Source organism: Balaenoptera borealis (assembly GCF_965194805.1).
Source record: "Balaenoptera borealis genome assembly, chromosome: 6".
Classification (NCBI taxonomy): domain Eukaryota; kingdom Metazoa; phylum Chordata; class Mammalia; order Artiodactyla; family Balaenopteridae; genus Balaenoptera; species Balaenoptera borealis.
In genome coordinates this window covers 28,339,757-28,367,674 of record NC_138863.1, presented here as the reverse complement: position 1 = coordinate 28,367,674, position 27,918 = coordinate 28,339,757, and the positions used below count along the sequence as shown (strand labels likewise).

The 27,918-nt window shown below is 43.8% G+C and overlaps 2 protein-coding genes and 1 long non-coding RNA gene across 5 annotated transcripts in view; 2 read left to right on the top strand and 1 right to left on the bottom strand.

The window, feature by feature from the left end:
• The window catches only part of LOC309631059 (cyclin-Y-like protein 1), a 43,637-nt gene extending 34,370 nt beyond the window's left edge, over positions 1–9,267 (top strand). For all 3 annotated transcript variants that reach the window (XM_082397016.1, XM_082397015.1, XM_082397014.1), the window contains 2 exons: positions 7,915–7,968; positions 9,027–9,267. In XM_082397016.1, coding sequence (XP_082253142.1) covers positions 7,915–7,917 — 3 coding nt within the window. In that variant the 3' untranslated portion in view covers positions 7,918–7,968; positions 9,027–9,267. The remainder of the gene's footprint in view (positions 1–7,914; positions 7,969–9,026) is intronic.
• LOC309631063 lies at positions 7–2,930 on the top strand. The gene is made up of 2 exons (XR_014246049.1): positions 7–1,072; positions 1,305–2,930. It is a non-coding gene; the product is annotated as an uncharacterized lncRNA (long non-coding RNA).
• A 2,987-nt stretch (positions 9,268–12,254) lies between the features above and the next one.
• On the bottom strand, positions 12,255–16,623 carry FZD5 (frizzled class receptor 5). Its single transcript, XM_082397013.1, has 2 exons — positions 14,914–16,623; positions 12,255–14,632 (listed from the first exon to the last, which is right to left on the bottom strand). Exon 2 carries the CDS (start codon positions 14,376–14,378, stop codon positions 12,615–12,617), a length of 1,764 nt encoding a protein of 587 aa, XP_082253139.1. The 5' UTR covers positions 14,379–14,632; positions 14,914–16,623; the 3' UTR covers positions 12,255–12,614.
• Between the last annotated feature and the right edge of the window lie 11,295 nt (positions 16,624–27,918).

The window sequence follows — 27,918 nt, the reverse complement described above, 5'->3', positions numbered from 1 at the left end:
GTTAGTATTTTCACCTTAAAGAAAGACATTGAATTCAAGAGACTCATGGACAAGTGAAGATTATGCTCATAGGAAAGAACGGGACCTCGTCAATGTAACACGCTCTTCTGTCCTTTTTATTGTAAACAGAGTTACAAAAACCACTCCAAAGCTAAAAGCTCCCAATCCACGCACAGATATCTGCTCCCAATCCACGCACAGATACATGATAGCTGTGAACTATGTGAGGTTTTTTAATTAATAGTTTAAATTTTTAGACTTTAAAGACACTAACTATATAACTTCTATGTTTTTCTTGCCTCACTGTCCCATAATGCTGCATATTCCTTTAGAATCAGTGCAGTATTACCATCAAAAAATGGGACTCCAAAAAAAAAAAAGAAAAAAACAAAAAAAAACAAAAAAAAAACAAAAAAAAAAAAACAAAAAAAAACAAAAAAAAACAAAAAAAAAACAAAAAAAAAACAAAAAAAAAAACAAAAAAAAAAAAAAAGAAAAAAAAACAAAAAAAAACCATGGGACTCCTAACAACTCAAAAAGCCAAACTTCGGAACAGACTGTTGTAGCATCGTTAGGTTTTGCAGGGTTCTTCCTCCCTACTATATCATTGAAGCTGCTAGTCATTATTGGCAATCAATTTAAACCAAAAAGCTGCTGAATAACACGTCATCCAAATTCTTTGCAGGCAGTACTTATTAGCATATTAGCATGTTTGCGATCATAAACAGAGAAAGAAAAAAAAACAAAAAAAAAAACAAAAAAAAAACATGGGACTCCTAACAACTCATAAAGCCAAACTTTGGAACAGACTGTCGTAGCATCGTTAGGTTTTGCAGGGTTCTTCCTCCCTACTATATCATTGAAGCTGCTAGTCATTATTGGCAATCAATTTAAACCAAAAAGCTGCTGAATAACACATGTCATCCAAATTCTTTGCAGGCAGTACTTATTAGCATATTAGCATGTTTGCGATCATAAACAGAGAAAGAAAAAAAAAAAAACAAAAAAAAACATGGGACTCCTAACAACTCATAAAGCCAAACTTCGGAACAGACTGTTGTAGCATCGTTAGGTTTTGCAGGGTTCTTCCTCCCCACTATATCATTGAAGCTGCTAGTCATTATTGGCAATCAATTTAAACCAAAAAGCTGCTGAATAACACATGTCATCCAAATTCTTTGCAGGCAGTACTTATTAGCATATTAGCATGTTTGCGATCATAAACAGAGAAAGAAAAAAAAAACATGGGACTCCTAACAACTCATAAAGCCAAACTTCGGAACAGACTGTTGTAGCATCATTAGGTTTTGCAGGGTTCTTCCTCCCTACTATATCATTGAAGCTGCTAGTCATTATTGGCAATCAATTTAAACCAAAAAGCTGCTGAATAACACATGTCATCCAAATTCTTTGCAGGCAGTACTTATTAGCATATTAGCATGTTTGCGATCATAAACAGAGAAAGAAAAAAAAACAAAAAAAAAACAAAAAAAAAACATGGGACTCCTAACAACTCATAAAGCCAAACTTCGGAACAGACTGTCGTAGCATCGTTAGGTTTTGCAGGGTTCTTCCTCCCTACTATATCATTGAAGCTGCTAGTCATTATTGGCAATCAATTTAAACCAAAAAGCTGCTGAATAACACATGTCATCCAAATTCTTTGCAGGCAGTACTTATTAGCATATTAGCATGTTTGCGATCATAAACAGAGAAAGTAGGTTATTTCCTTCTATTGGGTCCATGCTGCATTTCTTGTTAACTATAATGGTGCTTCTGATTTTGTGATGATTTTCCTCTTTGTTATATACTTGTATTAAAGGATATTTTCATAATTCCAGCCAACATGGTGGTCCAGTAATTAACAAGCCGGTGATGAAATAGAAGGTGTCCGAAAAGTCACAACAATTTTAAGCTTTAATATAGTGTGCCTAGATACTCCAGAACACTGTCGCAGAAGTATAAATGCTAGACTGGCAAAACATCACTTGAAACTTTAATCGAATTTCTTCTAAACTCATTTACTTTTGTACATTTTAAACATTAAGCTTTTATTTTTTTATTTTTTATTTTTTTAAATTAATTAATTTATTTAATGGCGTGTTGGGTCGTTTCTGTGTGAGGGCTTTCTCTAGTTGTGGCAAGCGGGGGCCACTCTTCATCGCGGTGCGCAGGCCTCTCACTGTCGCAGGCTCTCTTGTTGGGGACACAGGTTCGAGCCCTGGCTTGGGAAGGCCCGTGAGCCACAATTACTGAGCCTGCGCGTCTGGAGCCTGTGCTCCGCAACAAGAGAGGCCGCGATAATGAGAGGCCCGCACACCGCGATGAAGAGGGGCCCCCACTTGCCACAACTAGAGAAAGCCCTCGCACAGAAACGAAGACCCAACACAGCCATAAATAAATAAATACATAAATTTTAAAAAATAAAAAATAAAACAATAAACGCTTAACGTTTAAAATTTACAAAACTAAATGAGTTTAGAAGAAATTCGATTAAACTTTCAAATGATGTTTTGTAAGTTTGTGGCATTTATACTTCCACAAGTATCAAAGCTTAAAATTGCACTAAGACTTGAGGGGATACCTCCCCTCCTCTTTTTAAAATAGTCCTTTGCAAGGCTGGGCTGCTTACCTGCTTGATCACCTAAGTTTCTTTTTTCTAGATTTGGTAAAGGAATTATGAACAACAGTGTTAATTCACATGTAATAAATTGAAAGGAACTGGACCCTAATAGTAGGGACAGGAGAGTAAGTGATACGAAACAGCTTTTCTATCCTGTGTGTTAACCTGGCTGTAGGTGTCTCACTTCAAGTTCTATTTAAGAGGAAACATATAAACCTTAGGAACCCTTACCTCAGGCTTTAAAAGGCAGGGAGGTCCAGTAATCAGTCTTTTTGGAGATTGGTAACGATGTCACCTAAACTTGAAATATTAAAAAAAAAAAAAAAAAAAGTGTTCTCAACTATGTGAAATCTTTCTCCTCCTACCTTCTCAAATGTAATCCTAGGAATTTTGCCTGCAAACAAAGCATTTCTGGGCCAGAAGTACTTTCTCTCTTTATAGCAAGGCTTCACATTATACTGAGTGCTGCAGGTTCCATCATTTTTAAGGGACAGAGACATAAATGATAAATTATGGTATATAAACTACTACAATCTACCACCTCAAAAAATATTGTTTATGGAGTTTGGAGCTTGGAAATTCAAGTACTGATTGCAGTTTTATTTTGAAAAGAATGCTACAACTTATGTGGTTTTTCTTCCTCATGTTTATATTAAAAGAAAAGCTAATAAACTCTGTTTTAATTAAAATATATGGCTACTGTGTTTGTAACACTTCTCACTATTCACATAACATTACAACTCTGCCTAACTCAAATGTTTTCAGTCAGCTCTGATAGTCGGGCCTTAAAGCATTTTCAAACTAACCATTCATAAGTTGTTTTGACCCCTGCCTTTAGTTAAGATGTAGACATTTATTTCTTCAGCTTACGCTCTTTTCAACCTGAAGATAATCTAGTACACTTAAAATCACTGGCTACAGTGCTCAGTGGCATAATGCATTAGATGGCATTTTTGAATTGTTTGTTACGGTGCCAAGATGGCAATGCACATTGAAAGATAAAAGTAGGTAAATACACAGAGAAAGGAATTACAGGAATACTGTAGAATCAGAACTTGTTGTTTGAGGGTTTCAAGCAATTGAACAGGAAAGAAAATGGAAGAACAGGAAGCAGTAGAATTGTGGTTGCTGTTAAGAGGGTGACTTTTAAACAAGCCACGTAATTTGACTTTAACATGCTATTTCACTTAACATTCAGTTGGAAATATACCAGATCTCTAAAGTTTCTTTTAGACCCTAGCCACTGCACTTGAGCAATATTCCATCAGTCCTGATAGTATTGCCGTAGTATTTCATCCACCTTAGTTACCTTCCTGAGGTCACATGTTTAACTTTGTTCTTGTTAAGTTGCTGATGAGGAGAAATGATCTGATTTAGTACAGAAGGGAAAAAAAATCTATCACAAGTCACTGTTTATATCAATAGTTTGCACCGCGTAGTAATATGCCAGTTACTAAGCAGAAATGCTGACATATCTCGAGTGGTCGAAGGTTTAAAAAAAAAAAATTGGGGGTAGGAACATTGGGCATGACTGTAGCTTCAAGAACAAGTTGGTAGAATAAGGGGAATCGCTAAAAATTGCTTTTCCCCTTCAGCTTTAATTCTAGAGGCAATACAGCCATTTTAATAAATGGGAAATTGAGGCAACTTAAGGTAAAAATTTAAACATCACAAAGTAGGTTCTCCAACAAATATGGGGCATGGAAACTAGTTATTAAGAGGGTGGCAACTATGGCATTTTTTTCCAGATTTTTATACCGAGGAAGGGTTTGTTCCCTAAAGTAGTAAGACTATAAAAGAATATCTGACTACCTGAACTCAAATTTTACTTTTTCGCTTTTTAAAAAAAATTATTTTTCTCTATTGGAATACTGACATCTGTGCAATTTTAACTCTGGTATACCGTGAACTGAACTTTATTCTTTACAAGGAAAAGACAAAAGTTTGAAATGTATGTTTGAACCAAATTAAATTGCCATTTTTGTATGTTAAATTCATGTGGTTGACCCTAAGACAACTTCTTAGGGCCCAGTGTTTCTGGTTAAGAGAAATTTTTTCCACCCTGTATCAGATTCCATCATGACCCTATTCTTTCACATTTACTCCTAATGTACCCTGTATGCCCATTATTGAAATTCAACAGCACTAAATCCTAGTTTTACAACAGGTCAAATTTCATTTCTTAGTTTTCCCATTCTATAAAATATACCATTCCTTGATTTTTGAAAAATGCTGAAGCCAGTATTTACTGGAAAACAATTCACTCTGTATTCAGGTTATGCAATGTTTTTGGAAATGTTTACCTATAGCGTGTAGGTTAGCTAAAATCTTTCATCACCCAAGACTTCTCTCTAACCACATGTAAAATGACTACGACTGTTCCCTCACCCAGAAGCCGCATTCTTGAGTATAGAGCTATTTGGTAAAGCACTTGACAGCTGGTAGGGGCTCTCCCAGGGGTAAGTGCTAATTTCTATGCAGAATCTGTAGATTACACCCAGCATCTATCAAGTTAAGGATTAGATCACCTAAAATCTTAACTGTTAGCCACTCACCAGCCTGGCCAGCCTGACACCGTGCCAGCAAGAAGACAAAAGATCTAGGAGCCCTTCAGAGACACCTGGTCCCTTGTACACAGGTGCAATCCGTTTGGCTTCTGAGGCAATTTCCACTAGTCCATTTTAAATGGGTTTGGCAGATGAGATAACATGTACTTCATGTGAAAGAAATGTTATGAATACCAGTTTATGGTTTAGGATCTCTAACATGCAGAAAGAACCAGGAAAGTGAAGTAGTATAGAAATTAAGAGAAATCCAGAGTCAAATGAAGAGGTTAATGTTCTTTAAAAAAAAAAAAAAGGAACAGGTTAGGTGATTACTTAACTGCTGTGAGGGCAGCTAAATAATTTGAATGTGATTAGAGAAAGTCAGTGACAGCCTCATGACCTAAGGTCCTCAAGAATATGTCGATCTCTACTTCAAGACCTCAAATTACTCTGCTAGCTTTTTCTTACAACATCTATTCCTTCATCTTACCGTTCTCAATTCTACTGACCTTTAACTTCTAGCTCCCCAGATGGTGGCCCTTTATCTCCTCACTGTGGGAACCGACTCTTCCAAACGCAGGGCATCAGTGTTTTGTCCACCTCCCACTGCCCTCTCTCAACAAGGTCATCTCAGCTTCACCCTTTGACTCTCTGCTCGTGTCCAATGTGGCAGTGCTTGATGTTGGTTACTACTATGAGCCATTTCTAAAACACTATCACCAGGTTCCAGGAAATACAGGATTTATATGGCTCACGGGCTAACTGGCCCCTTGTAATCCCCTTTAATCAACTACTTGAGCCCTCCTGTGTTCCCACAAAGTAGTTGTTCCCAATTTGCTGCACTCACTCCCCTGATCTGCCCACAACCCTAGATGTATCTCCTCAGGCTAGGCAGCAACCCCACCTTCCAAACTCCAAAACTCATTTCATCTGGCATTAGGAATAGATGCCTCACTTCTTAAGGTAACCCCTCTCATCTAAGGGAGAGGATTCCATCCCAACTCTTCAAATCAAATTTCTATATCCAACACCCCCACCACCAGGATGGTGGTGAGGATGGGGCAATTTGACCTTCCTCAGCCCTTGACATGTCCTAGTGTTTCTCAAGATGTGGTCTCCAGACCACCTGCCTCTCATGGGCTGAAAGTCCCTGTAAGAAATGAAGCTTCTCTAAATGCAATGTGGAATCCTAGAACAGATAAAGAACATCAGTGGAAAATCTGGTGAAATCCAAATGAAGTCTGGAGTTAACAGTAGTGCGTTAATGTTGACTTCTTAGTATAACAAATGTGCTATGATAATATGTTAATATTAGGGCAAAATGGATACATCTTTGCAACTTTTCTGTAAACCTAAAATAATTCTAAAAGTTTACTAAAACAGAACAAAAAGACCTAATTCTTGGATCCCAAATTAATCTCAATTCCTGGAGCTGAAGCCTGGGAATCTACATTTCTAATAGGAACCCCAAATGATTCTTATGCAGACACAAATTTGAAAACTAGTCTTTCAATTCCCTTTCCATTCCATGCCTGAATGGCTGCTTCCTCCTTGTTTTACTTACCTTAACCTGATTGAATCTTTTAGATCCTCTCAACCCTAAAATATAAGTACTATCATTATCCCCCTTTCACAGATGAGAAAGTACTAAGATGCAGTACACAAGTGAAGTACTAAGAGCTTAAGTAATTTGTTCAGGATCAACAGCCCATGAATGATGGAGCTGGGAGTTGAATCCCTAATCAGTCTAGCTCCCAAATCTATGCACAGAACCATTCTACTTCCTCTCATTCTGTTGCACGTAAGAGCTCTGTAACTTAAATCACTAAAAGAAGCATTATTACCTATTTCTCCAACTTCCTAAGTCCAACACTGCCCCCCTTTTCCACTGGGGGGAATGAACAATGAGAAAGCACTGGGAAGATGTGCCAACTAGAGACCTGTACGGGTAAGGCACAGTGGCTCTTGCACCAGGATCCAGCTCAACTGCTGTATTTTCTGTTCTCCCAAATGCCCTAACATGTACCAATCTAATAATGCTCATAGTACTCACTTTGATGCTAAATTAATTATCTCAGGTTTACTAAGCATCTGTCCAGATTGTCAGGGAAGTGCCAACTCTAAATCAATTTACAGTTGGCCCTCCGTATCCACAGGTTCTGCATCAGTGGATTCAACCAACCATGGACTGAAAATATTTAGGGAAAAAAATTTCAGAAAGTTACAGAAAGCAAAACTTGAATTTGCTGCACACCACCAACCATTTGCATTATATTTACAACTACTTACTTAGGATTTGTACTTGGTGTTATAAGTAATCTAGACATGACTTAAAGTATAAAGGAGGGTGCGGGGGAAGATGGGAGGATTGTGCGTAGGTTATATGTAAATACTGCACCGTTTTATATAAGGGACTTGAGCATCCATGGATTTTGGTATGGGGTGGCACGGGGGGGAGGGAGACGACTGGAACCAATTACCCACAAATACAGAGGGAGAACCATATATCCTCTTATCTTATCTGGGTTCCCTGACTTGTATTTAGACCTTAATACAAAGTTGTGGATCTAACTGCTGAATGATGAAGTTTTGGGAGTTTCTGACTGCAAACCAGACACACACAACAACAGCAGCACTTCTAGCCAAATTGCTTCAGTACAGAGTATAGATGGAGGGTTGATAAAATAGAACACAATCTCAGGTAATGTCTCTGTTCTTATGTGTATTTTCCTTCATTTCTTCAAGTGAATCATGAAACAATCACAGGATCAGCAGGAGAAACCTATGAAGTATATTCAGGTAAAACATGTTTTCATTAGTTCTCCTTCTGGTGATTGGAATTTCTTTGACTTTATTATCAATAAAAACGTTGCCACTTATATTCAAAGTACATCCGAGAAATCTGATCATGAAGTTAGAATGCACATACCTCCTTCAGATACTCTTAGAAAACAGTGTCTCTCCATGAAAGCATGAGAAAAATACTTGTACAGCATCTTATTTGCTTTACCATTGCTTTAATGCACTTTAAAATTTATCTACGTTAATTGGGAACAAAGAAACAAAAATAGACATTTCTTTGTTTTTCATAAATAACTATTCTCCATATTTGATAAAAATCTCAAAGCATTATTTTAACTTCCCACAAATATAATACATACAATTTTTTTTTTCTGAAATAATAAGGTCAGCAAATTAAGTATCTTGACACTAATATAACCACATACAACTGCTATTCTACTGACTTCCAGGAACAAAACAAAAACAGAAAACTTCTTATCAAGATGCTCTGGGTTTCCTTTTGCTAGTGTTAGGGATCTGGAATTATAATCATCTGCCAGTAATAATTTTATAGATTCTAGTTGATTGTCTACAAAGAAAATATCGCTGGCTCTGCTTTGTGAGTTCTGGATTTGACATGACACTGACAATACCGCGTGGGACAGGCACTATACACACGTGGAAATCAGAAAAAGTACTGAATGCCCTGGACTCGCACTACTGACTCAGGATGTGCCTCACTTGGCTCAGTAATAAATTCACCTGCACCAAACCCGTATCAAAAGTCACTAAATCTCTCGTATATATAATATATATTATTTATATACACACCCACAACACATACACACTATACATACAGTTTGTAACAACATGAAGTAATATTGTCTTCAAATGATGTACCACAGACTGAAATAAATCCTGTAATTGTCATCAAGCTGCTAGAAGCTTTTGAGAGTTCTGAGCCAGGTTACTTAGTTACTTTCATCCTGCCTACCCTTCATTCACCCTGCTTTAATGTCTTGGTAGCTTTTTCTTTCAAAACCACCCTCCTCAACCCAGGCGTATTTCTTTCCCAGGATCACTTGATCGGACTTTGGAGGCAAGAAAGGGCATGCAGGGGGAGCAGGAAATCCTCAGCCACTGTACCTCACACCTGCCTAGATTTGTGATGTTCTCTGTCCTGTTGGCCACATTCGGTGTTAGAAAGCAGTTATTCAAAGCTTTGTCCCTCCTACCCCCCTTGGTCTTTCTGTAGAGCACAAAAGTGAAAGAAGCCTCTTTAGCAGGGGTAGCAGTTCATTAAAATATACAACTACATTTCCTAGCTCTGGGGTTCCCATTCTGTACTTGAGACTGCAGGTCACAGATGCTGTTATTAAGGTGCGGTGTGGGATCCATGAGGTTTTCTCCTGGCAGCCGGTGTCAGGATTAGTGCAGCCCTAGCCCAGGAGGAAACGGCCTAATGAATACCAACTTGGAAACAGTGGTGTCAGCACGTTATTTAAGCTTGTACATTGCTCACAATTACACACAACACACACACAGGCTTATCACTGGAAATGACTACGAGAAAACATGACAAAGGTTTGCAAGGATAAACCAATAAGGCACCAAGAATACTTATTTTCAGCCAATTTAGACAACTTCAAAGTGTGAGGTTAATAATAGAAATTAAAATGACTTCCTAAGTCTTATCAACTGATTTACTGAGAGGTCACATATTAGTTCCTTCTAAATCTTTACCCCCTAATCTGTGATGGGAGACGATGCTTACAATTGAACCATGAAAGGGACAGCCCAAAAGCTGTACATGTGAAACTAAACTGGGCCTTAAATCCTCACTAAAATCACAGAGCTGGCTGTGAAGAAGCTGCTAAACCACCCCACAACCTTCCATTTTATAATTGTTTTCATGAGTGTGGATTGTTTGCCTAATAAAAATAAAAATCAGAAGAAAACAGCATATGAGATGGAAATAGGGGGCGACCATAAATAGATGGGCTTCTCTGCCCTGGGTAGCGGGAGGGGTGGCTGAGGTAAGACTTGAGGGAAGCAGGTGGGCTTCATCTTTGAGGGAAGGGAGGGGGAGAGCAGCGGTGAGAACAGAGGCTGAAAACAGAGGCAGCTCTGAGAGTTGGCCTGGACCTAGACCTCCAAATGCATTACCTGTATTGCCTCTCCTTGGCTTAGTATCCTTTGTCTTAACTGTCTTTTTTTTTTTTTTTAAGTAAATTGGTTGTTCTTTTTAGGTTTGGTAGGTTGCCAAAATGAAAAATAGTTGTTTTAACAGGAAGAATTAAATCACTTCAACCACATCATCCCACGACTTTTAGATACATTCTGCATCATCTTTACACTCCTCCACAAAAAAAAAAAAAAAAAAAGGAAGAGGAAAAACCCAAATTAGGCACAATGACCTAAGGCAGCAGAATAATCTATGTACTTTCTGGGAAGACATGTTAACTGAGGGAAGAGGTCAAGGTGATCAGAAAAGTTCCTCATTTGAAAAACAAGAGAGGAACTGGCCCTCAGGCAGGGGCTCTATTTCAAGGTTCTAAGAAGCTTCTGAACAAGTAGAGGAATTAGATGTGCAAAAAGTTCTGTAGCTCTGTGTACAAGGTTTTGTCGAATATACTGAAATTTTGATTCAGAGGATGAGTGTGTAAGAGCAGTGCATTTTTATAAACGTGAATAGCTTCTGAAAGTCCATGAAAACTATAACACGAGGCTTCTTTCCACCAGCAAAGTGCTTAAATACACTATGGAAACTATACACTTGTTTACTTAATATCCATAATGTAAAAACTGACCTGGGCTTAAATCTGACTTTTCCAACTTTGGTATAAATGAAGCGCAAATCCCTACACTTGCTGTTTTTCTAGGGAGACATCCTCAAATTTTAATTGTTTTTGCCATTTTAGCTTCTTAAATTTAGTCCCCACTCAGTCCTGGTCACTGGTATTCTGCTGGCCAATGCACTGTCACCCCCTTCCCCAGTAATGGCCTCACACTCTTCTTGAATGAATGGTTAAATAGATTAGGAAAGCAAACAGAATTTTTAACAGTAAAGTATGTATGCGTGGTGTGTGTACGTGTGTAGTCATCAATACGTAGGCTTTCATATATAAATGAGGGAATGGTTCAACAGATTAGAAAAGCAAACAGAATTCTCTAACAGTAAAGTGTGTGCTCATCACTATATAGGTTTTCTCAGAAGAGGAGGAAGAGAAAAATATATTGAGGTGAAGGGGGGGGGGAACAGCTTTCCTTTTGCTACACTGATCCATGTTTTCAAAGCTTATGCAAGGGTGTTATGGGTCTCATTTGTTTTCAGAGGCCGCAGAGAGCAGTGTCTCGATGCTTTTGGAATATCTGGCTGTAATCTAGTCCAAAGTCCAGGGACACTTATTTTCCCCCATCGCTGCCAGTGTTTGTTCACAGGTAGCCAGCCTCCCTCCCCCCCCTCCACACCCCCCCCCCCCCCCGTTCAAGCACCTCCTTCAAGGGTGGGTGTGGTTTCTAATCACAGCTCTCCAGGAGAGGAGGAATAAGAAAAGCAAAAAGACTGTTTAACATGATAAAGGAGGTGGGTTGGGGGTGGAGCAGATAAGAGAGGTGTTGGAAATTTACTTAATTACAGGAGGTATATCCATTTTAGTCCTTAAATGTAAAAAGGAGCCCTCTTCAGCACTATCGCTAAGTCCTTTCAGAAGAAGGAAGTGCGTTTATTTTTACCAAAATTTTAACACAAGTTTAAAAAAGTGGGATCACCGAAGCCTATTAAGAACCACCCACTCCTCTGGCACAAAGCTGCCATCTTAACAGTCTAGAATTCAAGTTCAACCAATCACCATCCCTTAGGTTCGCACTCTTCCAAATATTTATTCCGGACACTGCAATGCTACCTCTAACTTATTCAAGCAAAGCTGGCACTGTTAAGAATGAGAATGATTACAAGTACTACAGAGAAGAAACCGAAGCTTGCTAAACGAAGCTAGGACGGACACATTAGAATCTCTAAACATTGCCTAATCTTGTCACTTTCCGGAGGCCCTAACCACATTATGCTCCCCTGCTCCTTGGTGTGACTTAGGGTGTCCCCTAACTTAGGAACTATAAACAGGGACAAGCAGCTCACCTTAAAGCATCTTGGACACTTTAAGCAGTGGAAGGAGAAACAACCTGGAAAAGCACACGGAACAACTTCCCAGTCACAGCAACTTTCACTGTTCACATTATTTTTAAAGACACAAGTATAGGGAATATATTTTCCCAATTTAGACCACACAGTTCAAAGACACCTGAACCAAGTGGAACTTCATTATAATGCCAACTTTAGGATTGTAAAGCCCCCAAAGCAAAGGTAAATTTTGTTGCCAAAATGCAACAAAGTTAAAAATTAAGAAAACTACATATAAATTAAAAACAGGGTTCCTCTTGAAAAGGCAGTAAGATAGAACAGACGTGAGCTGAGTCCCTTTGAGAAGTCCTGGGACAGGTACTCGCCTTGAAACGGTCCCTTTCCCCTCTCTCCAAGTTGCCCCGGGAGGGGGCATCAGCACCAAGAAGGTAAACGGAAGTGACCTTGGCAAAGCTACCAAACAAAACAACCTCCCTCCCTCAACTCCCGGCCCCGGTCCCGGTCCCTCGGCCTCGGCCTCCTCCTACACGTGCGACAAGGACACCTGCTTGTGGTAGGCGGCGGCGGCGGCGGGGCCCGGCGGCGCGGTCCTGCCCGTGAGCGCTGCGCTCGCCTCGGCGTAGTCCCCAGCGGCCGTGGCGCCGCCGCTCTTGTGGCCCCGCCGCGGGCGGCAGCAGCAGCGGCTGGTGAAGCGCCGCCACGACTCCACAGTCTTGCCGGACCAAATCCAAACGCCCGACGTGATGCCCACCACAAGGCACATGAAGTACTTGAGCATGAGCACCCAGTACTCGGGCTTGGCGCGCGGCTGGCCGGAGTCCGGGCCGGGGCACGCGCAGGTGAGCGCAGCCTCCCAGCTCTCGCGATAGTGCTGTTCGTACAGGTAGCAGGCCACCACGATGCTGGCTGGCACAGTGTAGAGCAGCGTGAAGATGCCGATGCGGATCATGAGCTTCTCCAGCTTGTCCGTCTTGGTGCCGCCCTGCTTGATGACGCTGCGGATGCGGAAGAGCGACACGAAGCCCGCCAGGAGGAAGAGCGTGCCCACCAGCAGGTAGAGCACCAGCGGGCCCAGCACGAAGCCGCGCAGCGAGTTCAGGTTCTGGTTCCCCACGTAGCAGATGCCGGCCACCGGGTCCCCGTCCACGGAGCTCAGTGCCAGCGCAGTGATGGACTTGACACTGGGGATGAGCCACGCGGCCAGGTGGAAGTACTGCGCATAGCCCGCAATGGCCTCGTTGCCCCACTTCATGCCAGCCGCCAAGAACCAGGTGAGCGACAGGATGACCCACCAGATGGAGCTGGCCATGCCAAAGAAGTAGACCAGCAGGAAGACGACAGTGCACAGCGCAGGGCCCGTTGTCTCGTAGTGGATGTGGCTGTGCTCGCGGCTGCAGGCGACGCTGGCATGGCCCACGACCAGGCGCACCAGGAAGCCCAGAGACACGCACAGGTAGCAGGCTGACAGGAAGATGATGGGGCGCTCAGGGTAGCGGAAGCGTTCCATGTCTATTAAGAAGGTGGCCACCGTGGTGGAGGTGGAGATGAAGCACAGTACAGACCACAGGCCGATCCAGAAGGTGGCGAACGTGCGCTCGTCGGGGCTGAAGGACGGCTGGTAGCAGGGCACCGCGCAGTTGGGTACCTGGCCCGTCCTCACCTTGTTGTAAAGCGGGTGCGACTCCTTGAGAATGGGCACGAAGGGCTCGCGGCACTTGCACACCGACGGGCCCCCGGCGGCGCAGTCGCTCCCCGAGGCCGGCGACCCCGGCAGGCCTGAGAGGGTGGGCTTGGCCGGGAAGGGCCTGGGGGGCGCCGTGGTGGCCTCGCTGCGGTTGTAATCCATGCACAGGACCTCTGCGTCGCGGCCCAGCACCGGGAGGCGGTCGCAGCTCATGCGTTCCGGCCAGGCAAAGCCATACTGGCGCATGAGCGGCGAGCAGCCGGCCTTGGCGCGCTCGCACACCGAGCGGCAGGGCGGCAGCGGCTTGTGGTAGTCGGGCAGGCAGATGGGCGTGTACATGGAGCACAGGAAGAAACGCAGGTCCGGCGAGCAGTGGATCTCCACCAGCGGCCAGAACTGGTGCACCTCCAGACCCGCCTCGTCCTGCGTGTCGTGGTTGAACTGGTTGGGCATGTGCGTCAGGTTGTAGCCGATGCCGCGGCACATGGGCACTGTGATTTCCTGGCACACCGGGGCCTTGGAGGCGGCAGCCGCCCGGCCTGCCAGCTGCGCTAGGAGCAGCAGCAGCAGCGAAGGCGGCGCGGACGGGTCAGGCCGAGCCATAGCCCCCTCCCTCCCTTCGTCTCCCGCAGCCCGCGCGGGGCCAGCTCAGGCAGGGGAAACCGGGATCCGGGCTTCCCTCTCTTCCGACTTGTGTGGCGCCGGGACTGGCAACCTGTTGGTTTCTTTTTCTTCTAAAGAAATCCGTCCAAAGATAAACTGTTTCGGGAGGGCGCTGCCTCCGCAGGGAGCGCTCAGCTCTTCGCTGGATAGGGCTGGGGAGGGAAGGTTAGGGCTCCGATTCCAAGGAAAGGACTCTTTAAAAAAGAAGGTGGGGGAGAAGAATTGCAACCACTCCCAATTAGAGGGGCGTCAACGGCACAATCCCCGCAAGCGGTCTCCAAAACTCTAAGTTAACCTCTCTCCCTCCCCTCTCCTCCACCTCCAGGAACCAAACTACAGACTCCCCGCCCCTCACCCCGCCTCCCTTCTCGCAGGGCCTGCCAGCCTGCACCCCAAGGTCAGAGCGCTCAGCCCCCCGGAAAAGGGCAGAGGACCGGGAAAAGAACGGGGAGAAGGGGAAGGCGCGGGCTCTCACCTCTGAGGATCCTGAGAGAAGCAGATAGTCCGTAGGCAGCCTGGGCCCTCCGTCCCTGGGACACTTCGCTCAGAAACGCGACTCAGAGACAGGCTGGCATCGGGAAAGTTTGGCGATAGGCTGGGTACCCGAGGAGGCAGCACATGGCAGCAGGTGGGGGCGTCTCAGAGAGGGGGTCGCCCCCTGAACGAGGTCGCCGCAGACCGGTCATTCGCCCTCACCTCCTCCGGGGCCCCCCGGATGATCCGGGCGAGGCAGGACGGGGGGCAGGCCGTGCGTTCCACCAGGGTCCGGGAGCCGGACGAAGGGCGAGCGCGCCTGGCAGCACCTGGGCAAGAGGAAGGCGGTGTGCGGCGACCGGGGGATCCCGCCGCCTCACAGCACGGCGAGCAGCCAGCGCTGGCCCCGCCGGGACTGCATGGTGCGCGCACGCCGCCGCGTCCCGCCCGCCGCTCTTCTCCTCCCCTGCAGGGGGATCCGCGCTCCAGCGGACTCCTGGGGGCGGTGGCGGTTCTCCCGGGACGCGCCGGGCTCCGCTCCTCCCCCGCGCTCTAGCACCCTTTGGCCCACCTCCGGCGGGTATTGAACTGCGCGCGGCGGCGGCGGCGGCGGTGGCGCTGGCCGCAGTGGAGTCACGGCCTCGGGCTCACTGGCCTCTCCCGCCCAGCCTGGGTCACCTGCTTCTAATGCCCGCCGGGAGGCTCCGCCCCGGCCCCGCCCCTTCGCGCTGGGGCTCGGTTGGTGGGCCGCCCCGCCACGCTCTCCGCGCGTCCCCGCCCACTGCCCCGCGGGCTCAGCCTCTCCCCAGGCGCCCTCCGGCCCCGCCTGGAGCTGGCAGCCGAGGAGCGTGGGCCAATCGCCGGCCGGGAAGCTATGGGGGGCGGGGCGAATGCTAATCACGCCTTCTTGAGACCCGGAGCGGGAAACCCTAGCTAGAAGTCCCTCCTGAGTTCTCTGCTGGCGTCCACTGGTGCGGGGCTCACTTTCCCGTAATGTTCTAGCTTATGAACCCTAGCTTCCAGGGCACCTACCAGCTCTCCTATCTGCAGCTAAGCATCCTTAGAGTCCAGCGCTTGTTTAAAAGAACTGCTCAAAGACTCATTCTTAACCGTGGCACCTGTCTCCTCTCTGCGCTGCCCTCACCAGGTGAGCTCAAATTGAGAGAAGTACAAATGCTTACTGAGCCCCTACTGTGTGTCAGACGGCGCGTTAATCGTTCTCATCTTAATACAGGATGTCTCAGATCCTTACAACAATTCTTATAGGTGAAGAAACAGAGTTTAGAAGCATACCAAGGGAACCGAGCTAATGATAGTTCCCCCAAGAAAGCCACAACCTAGATAATCTTGTTCAGCGCGGTATTCCGACCGCCTAGCACAGAGTAGGCTCTCAAATGGCAAACCCGGGATTCGAACCGAGATAGTTGGGGCGCGACAGCCACAGTTTTTACCACCTCCTCCCCCCTCCCCCCATATGCGACCGGTTATCTCCCAGGCTTTAACCTTTACTTTTGCATTTCGTAACAAAATCTTACTGTTGCGACAAGAAAGTGATTTTCTTTCTGTCTTTGGAAGACTCCAGACATGTTAGTCCTTTATCAGTTTATCGGGTTAAAAATCCAGGCAGTTCGAAGTCGCCCGCAGAGAAAAGCAACACTGGCTCCGGGCTCTGTGATGGGCAGGGGCCGGCCCCCCCCCACCGCCGGGGGCTACCTGCTGCTTAGCTGCGCACCCGCGCGCCGCCGGGGATCCGGAGCGCACGGAGCTGCGGGAGCCCGCGCGAAGACCTGCTGGGCGCCTCGACCACTGGGACGCACTGTGGCGCTCTCCAGATGGGTTATTATGCTGCAAGTTTTAAATGTCCTAAAAATGCCTCTTTTCTACATGTTCTAATTAGGTTGGAAGACTGAGGTGTTTAACATTCTTGAAATTCATTCACACGCTTACAAAGAGGGTTTGAATTGTTTCCCGCTCCCCCCACCCCTTCCTTCTACTGGAAAAAGGCGGGGAAAAAGGCAGGAGGGCCTGAGTTCTTGAGGGACTCAGGACTGCACTTTAGGGCTGAGTCGTTCTTGTGTCCTGGATCCCACTTCCACAGACTGGGAGACAAAATTGCAGAATAGCCCTCTTCCTCCTGCTTATCAACAAGACTTTGTGAGAAATAATGAGGAATACGTGTATTAACCCCAGCCTCAAAGTTAAAAGAAATAAATATAAATCTCTTCACAAACATTAAAACCGTTAATAAATATGTTTAAAATGTACTTTACCTCTTTCATTCCCTGGGATTCTACAGGTGCTTATATTTTTTTGGTTTTTTTGGAACTACTTGGCACTCAGTGTCGGCAAACATCCCAGGGTTGAAAGTAGTGGGAGTTGAAAAGCTATGGAATAGCAATCAAAAAGAAAGGGAAACCCTCAGTGGAAAGTATGCACAGATTGTGAACATGCCAAGAGAGGCTGCCTCATTCTGTGGCCTGTATGCAACATGTGTATTATTGGGGATGGACAAGTGTTGGCTAATAATAAAAATTATTTGAAGTTGGAGAATGTTAATCACTCATGCTGGAATTTAACCAGAATACATGTGTTATTTCACTTGGTTCTGACTCAAAGGATGTTATCTCCTAGTCTGTAAACCTCTCCCTTCTTAATCAACAGGGAGATGTTATTTTTGCTTGGAGATCTCTAATAATAGTAGTAATAATAGCGGGAAAACTTGGCCAAAAGAAACGTATTTTGCATTGTATAGCTTTTTGTATCATTTGAATTTTTGCTTTTCTGCATATAGTATTTCACTTTAAAGGCAGTTTAAAATATGCTGTTTAACATGTATTAGGCAGGGTGCTACATAATTCATTTCAGTTAGCTCATTTGATCCTCACAACAATCAGATGGAACTGGCATCATAATGTCTTCCTTGAAGTTACATATTTAGTCCATGGAAAGGACAGAAATCACAATTTTCTTCTGAGTCATAGTTATTGTTTAACAAACTGGAAAACACTGAATTATTTTTAAAGATGCAATTTTTAAGCAACTAGAACATTGCCAGGCATTCTTAGCTATTAATTCACTCATCTATCCTTCCATCTAGCCATCCATCCATCCATCCATCCATCCATCCATCCATCCAAAAACACCAAATTTCTGACTTGAAGACACTACTGTTATATTAAATGTGTTGCTACAAAGTGGAATTCATGAGGTTCAACTTAAATTATTGTCCAAGGTGTACTTATTAATTGATGAAAATACGGAGGATCGTGCCAAACATTCCATCTAGTAAGACTGTGACATTTTGAAAGTTTTGAAGTATTGGTTTTGGATTTTGTAATCAGAGAATAGTTATTGCATTTCGAATCTTACTATACTTGTATTGATTATACATATTGAGACACTTGAGAGTTCAATGCTATAGGAATGACTGGACAGGTAGCCTCTGTATACTCTTCAGTATCTTGATAATCAAGCCTGGAACAGTGTGCTGCCCATAGATGCCTTTGGTAAATATTTGTGAAATAAATGGATGAATAAATGGCAACTGAGATTAACTTTTTAAACTTTAGCAAGTGGCATTGAATCCTTGGATAAAGCTTACCTTATGAGCTATATATATCTCTGAGGTTGATCCTACCCTGTTAAATGCAGCATGAGTCCAAACCTTGGCTCTTCCTTTACTAGCTGCCACTTTGGACAAGTCACACAACAGCTCCAGGTCCTCTTTCCTCATCTGTAAAGTGGAGTTACCCCTCATAGAGTTGTAGTGAGGGGTAAATGAATTTATATGGTGAAGAGCTTAAAACCATGTCTAGCACCTCGTAACTCTATGTAAGTCTGTTATTAGTTTCTACTGGGTTCATGCTATTTTTCTGTTTTCCCACTCTACTTTCTTTTGTGTATCACTTTAATAATGGGAAAAAAGTTACATTTTTTAGATGTACAGGCATACCTCAGAGATATTGTGGGTTTGCTTCCAGACCACTGCAATAAAGGAAATATCACAATAAAGTGAGTCACATGGATTTTTTGGTTTTCCAGTAATGTCTATAAAACTTATGTTTACACTATTCTTCAGTCTATTAAGTGTGCAAGAGCATTCTGTCTTTAAAAAAAGTACATATTTTAATTTAAAAATACTTTATTTCTAAAAAATGCTAACCATCATCTGACAACTCAGGGTTGTCACAAACCTTCAATTTGTGAAAAAGCAAAGTCTGCAAAGCGCAATCAAATGAGGTATGCCTGTACTTTATGTCTGAGCACACTCCCAGCTGTCACCAGCTATCTCTAGCATTTAGATATTAGCTAGATTTTATGCCAAAGCAGGGATCATTTCACTTGCCCTGGATCAAAGTGCGTACACCTGACATCAGCAACCAGCCCGCAAGTGTGCGAGTGTGCACAGGGCTGGCACAGGACAGACACCCACAAGCCAACTTGAAATCCCTCACAGGTATTTCCAGACTAGCTTTTTCCATGTCCTAGAGCATTTCTGATAACTCCTCTTCTCATCAGATCAGACACCTCTAGATGAGAAACCCAGACACTAATCAGAGGATTAACATGATGAGTCATTTATCCAGGTTCATAATAAGAATGCCTTGTTCACATTATAAGTGGAATCATTCAACTGTAATCTTTAGTCCTCTCCCCTCCTCCACTGTGGTGGCGATTATAGAAAAGTAAGAGCTTCTTTCTTCTTTCCCAGAGGCGATGGAAGCGCTAATCTTTCCCACTCTCAGCCATGGCTCTCAGCTGCACATTACAATCACCTGGGGAGCCTTAAGATATACTGATGCTTGGGCCCTACTGAATCAGAATCTCTGGTTGACGGACCCAGACATTGTTTCTTGGTTTCGTTTTATTTGTTTATTTTTGTTGCCGTTTTGTTTTTAGCTCTCCAGGTGATCCTGATTTTCAGCTAGGGTCGAGAGCCACTGACATAGATGGTTTTGTTATTTCCTCAGCACAGCCCCAAACTTGGGCCTAGCTGGATCTTCTGCAGAGAAGGGTTAATCACATCATGATGTAAAATGGAACACCTCGGGAGAAAGTATAGAGAAGTACGTTCTAGTCTAACTGCATGTGAGTCTGTTTGGGCTGAAGGAAAGTGTATGTATATGAAGTAAAAAATATGTAACAGAATTGTGGTACAGTGATGGCACAGTCAACAACAATGGTGGCCGTAACAGTAACTGATGGGTATCGGGCATTTCCCATGTGCGTGCACTGTGCTAAGCATTTTACATATATAATCTCTTTTACCCCCAAGAATCCTGTGAGGTTGATATTATCAACCCCATTTTATAGATTAAGAATCTGAGGTTCAGAAAGTAACTTGCTACACAACGGCACACACCTTCCAACTTGGGTTTTCCTCGCTCTGAAGACTATGCTGCCATTGACTGCAGGCCTCGTTGTAGGCCCAGCAGTAGAGGGTCCTGAAAACCACCAGATGGTAACTCTTGAGATAAGCAACTTCCCTTGTTCCTTATCATCCTTTTCCTGGGGACCAGGTCAAATTTTCAATTCTGGTGTGGCCTCTTGTGTGGGGGACTAAAGTACAGAAAAGCTGAGGGCTCTGGATTCATCTAGAATCCAGTATAAGTCTAGAGCCACTTGTTCTTTGGGCTTTGCAGACCAGGCATGAGGTGGGGCACCCTTTAGACTAGATTTCAGGACCTGTCTGGTATCTTGGCAGAGGGAGCTTCAGTTCGGTAAATATTGATGGTGCACATGCTGTGAGCCAAACACTGGTGCCAGGGGTGCAAAGATGAAGAGGCATGGGCTTACCAGGCAGGACGTGGTGGGAGCACAGAGGAAGCACCTGGCCCAACCTGGTGGCTCAGGGAAGACCCAGGCTGTGCCTGGAAGGCTGAATATGAATTAGGTGATCTATGAGTCAGGGTTTAGTACAGGAAGAAACCACTCTAGGTGTTTCAAACAGAGAAATATTTAATACTGAGAATCAAACAGAGGCTTACAAAATTGATGAGCTGGAGGGGCAGAAGTCAGGGGGGTACCCCTGGGCTATTGAGTTCACGGGCCTACCACAGTAGCTATGTTCCAGAAGTTGGGATGGTGCTGCAGCAAGGGCTCTTCACACCCATGAAACTGGTGACTAGACACTGAAACAGGACATTGAGTCCAACAGCATTAAATGCCTCTTAACATTATTGCTCAAACCTTGCTGGCCAACAGCAACAGCAACAGAATGATGCCTTCTCCTTGCATCTGCCTCCAAATCTTACACAAGTGCACCTGATTGACTGAACTTATTTCAGATCAAGACCCTAGCTGCAAGGGAGTCTGGAAAAAGTAGTTTTGCAGTTCGCCATCTCTTCAAGCAAATTACTAGAAGGATAGAATGGGCGCTGGAGAGGCAATCACTAGTATCCACTATAGGTCAGGAAACTGAGAAGGACTTCCTAGACAGAGGAATCAGCACAAGTAACGGGCACAAGGCCATGAAAGAGCACGATTCAAGTGGTGAACAGCTGGGCATGGCTATGCTATCAGAAGCATCTGAATCAAGGTTTTTACCTGAAAGTGCACTCACGTCTAATCAACATATTTTTGATTAATGAGATTCGTATGTACACTGTACACATGACACTCTTTCCTATTGATACAGCGCTTGATTTATTCAACTGACTACTAGTGCAGAGGAGAAAGGACAGGAGCAAAAAGCATGAAAAAGAATAAATAAAATTGTTAGGTAATAGTCATCCACAAAGAAAACAGAACATTAACCTTCCCGAAGCCTAATGTTGCAAACACTGTTGATTATGTGCCGAGGAGTCATCTCCCCTTTTTCCTTCCTAACAAAACCCCCGTCATTTGTTTTGTTCTGTTTTGTTGGGGAATCCACCCTTTTCTGCATAGCCCTGTGCTTCAGGAGAGGCAGGAGCTTCAGGTCAAGCCCCAAGGAGTAACACGTGATTAGTCCAACTGCTCGTGTTTCTCCCCTTCTTCTTATCAGCGTTTAGGTTACATACATGCATGGGACACAGTCCTAGCCAATAAGGCGTGGTGTGGGGGCCAGTGTGAGCTAAGTCTGTCAGGGGCTTACGGGAAAGATCTTCCTCCAAAGGAGAAGTAGTCCTCTCCCCTGCTGGGTATTGTTTTGTCTGCCTGTGATGCCTACCACTGTGGGCACCATCTTGCAACCACAAAGGAGCTAAGTTGACCCAGTGAAGAAGGATGGCATTGAGGCTGCCTGAACTGTTGGCCTCCAGACTTCTTGTTATGTGGTACGATACGCTGTTTATTTTTTAATACATTTGAGTCCCTGTTTTCTTTCACTTGCAACCAAGAACATTGTAACTACTACATGCAGTCTGTACACTTAGGATGAGATCTGCCCACTTAAACTTGGCTAATGAAGTCTCTGGAGGAGATTTAAGGAGAAAAATGTATTCCCTTTTGTTTCCACCAGAAAATTTGTTGTTTATCCTTCAAGAGCATTCAAGACCCACTCAAATGTCATTTCTGTCAAGCTGAGTGCTTTGTTATTGCCTGTACTCCCACAGCCCTCCCACTACTTCTCTATTACAGCACTTTACTCATATACTCTTTCAGCAAATATTTATTGAGTGCCTATTTTGGGCTTGGTAGTGTTTTAGGCACAGGGGTTACAGTAGGAAACTAAATGCATGGAGATTCCAATCTAGTAGAAGACAGACAATGAATGAAAAAATTTTAATGTGATGACTCTTATCAAAGGGAAAAAAAAAGAATTCTTGTAAAAGAGGGGGAAATAACTACCTTGAAATTTATTTTATTGTACTGTGATTCTCTGTTCATATGTCAGTGTTTTCCACTAGATTGTGTGTTCTTGTAACCTCACATCACCCACCACTTCCCTGGGGGATTGCATTTTCCAAAGATGGCTGCGAAAACCTCTCCCATCCCACAGGTTTTTCTGCAATGTGATCTTGCCATTCCCCATAGGGGAGGGATGTAGGAGGTCCTAAGTCTCCTCCTCTTGAATCTCAGTGGGCTTGTGACGGTTTTGACCCATGGACTGTGTTGGAAGTGATGCTCTAAAACTTCCATGGATAGGTCATAAAAGGCCGTGTAGTTTCTACCTGGGTCTCTTGGGACACTTGTTTTTTGGAAGTGCTTTTTCTTGGGACACTCCCTCTTGACACCTACATATAGATGCTCCACTTGACAGTCCCAGCTGAGTGAGCCTTCAAGTCATCCCAGGTTAGGTGAAGAAGCTTCCAGATGATTCCAGCCCCCAACCTCAAGTCATTCCTAGTTGTTCAAGTCTTCCCAACTGAGGCCCCAGATGTCATGAATCAGAGACAAGCCATCCCTGCTGTGCCCTCTCCAAATTCCTGATCCACCGTATCCATGTGCATAATAAAATGCCTGTTGGTTCACACCACTACTTTGGAGTGGTTTGTTACACAGCAGCAATGACTGGAACCCCCCAGATCTGCCTTTCTGTGAAATTTTAATCCAGTCGACAACTTGTTTTCTTTTCACCTGACCCAGTTGGTGATCAACTTATGCACTGAAGCTTGAGAACTTTCATCCATCTTACTTTCATCCCATTGAGTGTCGCTGTTGATGATATGCATGTGAAATGTCTAATCTTTTAAAACACAAATCTTCACCATTGATCTTAATATCCTGCTGCAGTGAGTTCCCCAGTTCAATTGTGTGTAGTGGGGAAAAAGTGCCTCCTTTTATCCATTTTAAACATGCTTCCTTTTCATCTCATCTTGTCCTCTTGCTCTTCCCCAAGTAAAGTGATTTCCATTTTGTGGGTACCTAGACACAGAGAACTGAGTTGAGACAATAATCTTTCTTTGGTTACCCAGAAGGCCTCGGGCGTGCTGCGACGGGGAGCAGTGGATTTTAGCTGGTGACTTAAAGGTGGTGGAACACTGTATTCTAATTAGTCACAAGTTTAGTTCCAAGCTTTCAAAAAATAGTCTAGATTCTGCAAGACACAGTAGGTGTCCTCTTGTGGTGCTGGGAAGTAGAGCACAGTAGAGAGGGAAGAGCATTGGCCAGTACATAGGCAATCCGGATTCAAGTCTCATCTTGTGAGCCAGCTGTGTGCCCTTGGGCATAACACTTAGCCTCTCTGGACCTCATTCTCCTCAACTATAGAGTGAAGAGATTCAACCAGAGGGTTCTGGAGCACCCTTTTGCCTCTAACTTTGTATGAATTCTATGTATTTGCCAGTCATTTTGAAACATCTACTACATAAATCCACGGGAAGAAAAAGTTTGGATTCTAAACAGTTTGCCATTTTAGCTTCAAAGTGGAGTTGGAGAGAACCACCACTCCCCCCTAAAAAATTTTCTAGTTTTTAGAAAACTAATGTCATCATTTTCCAAAAGCACAATCCAAATTAGGCTTCAATTACCAAAAATATATCCTGCTGTGACTGTTAAGTGACAGGTCTTGCAACCTGAGTCCTTTTAGTTTGGGGGTGCACCCCAGGGCTCCCATCAGCCTTGCTTTCATGAGCCTCTCAATTCTCACGGTGCCATTGCTCGATGTTTGCATGGGGACAACTCCATTCTAAGTGATGAGAGTGAATGGATGGGGTGAACTGCTGCTGCATATGGCCACCTTGGGGAGGAAAAAGAATATTGTCCCAGTGAGCAGTGCAGTAGGAACTATTCAAGTGAATCTCTAGAAATCTGAAATCTCTTCCCAATTCTTTCTCTCCCTACAGAAGAAAAAAGGCAGTTACCATGTGGGACTTGGGGAAAGCATTCAGTCTCACTCAACCTGGACTCATTTCACTAATTTTCTGGTCTGCTTAATATTTCTTCAACAGTTGTGATTCTTAGAACTTCGTGGGCTCTAACCCACTTCTTAAGCTCTGCATCCTGTTTTGTCTTACTGAATTGTCTCTTTCCAATCCCAGGTGGGTGGGGGAAATGCTTCTCATCTCTGATTTTAAAATTCATTACAGAATCTCCACTACTGAAGTGCTACCATGCATGGAGAGGACAGATTGCTTTCACTGTTGGCTTAACAAACTCTATCAATAGCAACAAGTAGCATGACGAGGTTCTACTCAACAGAAACTTACTTGTAAGGTTAAGAAAACCCCTGCGGTCCTTAGACAAAACTTCAGGTAACAAGTAGGAGAATAACAGCAGTAAAAGTAATAAAAAATATATCTAGTGTTTAGAAGAGCTTTTTGAAAATATTCTAAAGAAGAACCCTCCCACACTTTCCTTAGTAAGATATCTCATATGTGATCACACATATCCACTTCCTTATCATCAGTATCATATGCGAGGATGTTTTGACGTTTTTGTTAAGGCTTTCAAGGAAGGCTTGAAAACAACACAGCAGCATCTATAATGCACAATACTGTCAGTTGTATCAATGGGAAAACTGAAGATCATGTAGGATGAATCACTTGGTTATTATCTGCTTGTTTAAGTTATTTGGGTAAAACAAGTCAGAAGTTGTCGCTTGTTTCTTAGAGCGGTGCTACCCCTGCGAGGCTGCCTTCATGTGCTCAGTGACTCCTTGATTGTAGCTAAAAGGGGGACCCAGGGTTCCACACACCACATTCTGTTCCCCCTTCTGTCATTCCTGCTCACACTCTAGTGGGGGGATGAGTTTGAAGGCTTGTTGTCTTCAAAACCCTTCTGTCTATGTGGGCTATGCTGCATCATTGCTTGTTGCCCAAAGGCGCTCTGCAAAGATAATTTACTGCCTAAGAAAGTGCTATATACAGAACTGGTCAAGCCATGGGTTGCACTTTTTACAAAATTAATAAACAATTTTTTAAAGCAGTTTTAGGTTTACAGAAAATTGAGCAGATAGGGCTTCCCTGGTGGTGCAGTGGTTAACAATCCTCCTGCCAATGCAGGGGACACGGGTTTGATCCCTGGTCTGGGAAGATCCCACATGCCACAGAGCAACTAAGCCCATGTGCCACAACTACTGAGCTTGCGCTCTAGAGCCCGTGAGCCACAACTACTGAGCCCGCGTGCCACAACTACTGAAGCCTGTGCGCCTAGAGCCTGTGCTCCACAACAAGAGAAGCCACCACAATGAGAAGCCTGTGCACCATAACAAAGAGTGGCCCCGCTCACCACAACTAGAGAAAGCCCGCGTGCAGCAACGAAGACCCAACACAGCCAAAAATAAAGAAATAAAGTAAAATAAAATTAAAAAAAAGAAAATTGAGCAGATAGTACAGAGAGTTTCCATATATCCTCTCCTTTTCCCACTCACAGTTTCTCCTTAGTGTGGTTCTTAGTTCTCTCTTAGTTCTCTTGCCTTAGTGCAGTTACAATTTATTACAATTGATGAACCAGTATTCATATAGCATTACTAACTAAAGTCCATAGTTTGCATTAGGATTCGCTCTTTGTGTTATACAGTTCCGTAGGTTTTGACAAATAATGTCATGTATCCATCAATACGGTATCCTACAGAATAGTTTCACTGCCTTAAATATCTCCTGTGTTTCACCTAATCATCACTTCCTCACCCCGCCTTGACCCTTGACCCCTGACTATCACATCTTTTTACTTTCTTTCCCAGAATGTCATATAGTTGGAGTCATTCAGTATGCAGCCTTTTCAGATTGGCTTCTTTTATTTAGCAATATGCACTTAAGGTTCCTTCGTGTCTTTTCATGGCTTGATAACTCATTTCTTTTTTTTTTTAATATCCTCTTTTTTTAGAAGAAGAAATTACAAATAACAAAACATTAGCAAAATGAGTAGAAAGTACAGCGACTTCTCATATACTCCCCCTGCCCTCACACATGCACAGCCTTCCCCATCATCAACATCCCACACCAGAGTGGTACATTTGTTACAGTAAATGGACCTACATTGACAGATCGTTATCACCAACGACCTGGATTGTATTAGGGTCCGCTGTTGGTACTGTATTCTATGGGTTTTTTTTTTTTTTGTAATTAATTAATTAATTTATTTATGGCTGTGTTGGGTCTTCGTTTCTGTGCGAGGGCTTTCTCTAGTTGTGGCAAGCGGGGGCCACTCTTCATCGCGGTGCGCGGGCCTCTCACTATCGCGGCCTCTCTTGTTGCGGAGCACAGGCTCCAGACGCGCAGGCTCAGTAGTTGTGGCTCACGGGCCCAGCTGCTCTGCGGCACGTGGGATCTTCCCAGACTAGAGCTCGAACCCGTGTCCCCTGCACTGGCAGGCAGATTCTCAACCACTGCGCCACCAGGGAAGCCCCTATTCTATGGGTTTTGACAAGTGTATAATAACATGTAATCACCATTATAGTAGCATAAGAAATATTTTCACTGCCCTAAAAATCCTCTATGCTCCACCTATTAATCCCTTCGTTCTCCCAACCCCTAGCAACCATTAATCTACAGTTTTTCCTTTTTCCAGGCTGTCATTTAGTTGGAATCATAGAGTAAGTAGCCTTTTAAGATTGGCTTCTTTCCCTTAGTAGTATGCATTTTATGGTTGCTCCATGTCTGTTCATGATTTGATAGCTCTTTTCTTTTTAGCACTGGATAATATTCCATTGTCTAGATATACCAGAGTTTATATATCCCTTCACCTACTGAAGGACATTTTGGTGGTTTCCAAGTTTTGGTAATTATGAATAAAGCTGCTAAAAATGTCTGTGTTTGGGTTTTGTGTGACATAAGTTTTCAACTCCTTTGGGTAAATGCCAAGGAGCGCTGGAATGTATGGTAAGAGTATGTTTACTTTTGTAAGGAACTTCCAGACTGTCTTCCAAAGTAGCTGTACCATTTTCTATTCCCACCAGCAATGAATGAGAGTTTCTGTTGATCTGCATCCTAGCCAACATTTGGTGTTGTCAGTGTTTTAGATTTTGGCCATTCTAATAGGCATGTAGTTTTAATTTTGTTTTAATTGTTGTTTTAATTTGCAATTGCTCATTGTTGTTTTAATTTGCAGTTCCCTAGTGACACATGACATGAAGCATCTTTTTATATGCTCATTTGCCATCTGTATGTTTTCTCTGGTGAGGTAAGTAGAAGGTGCAGACAAG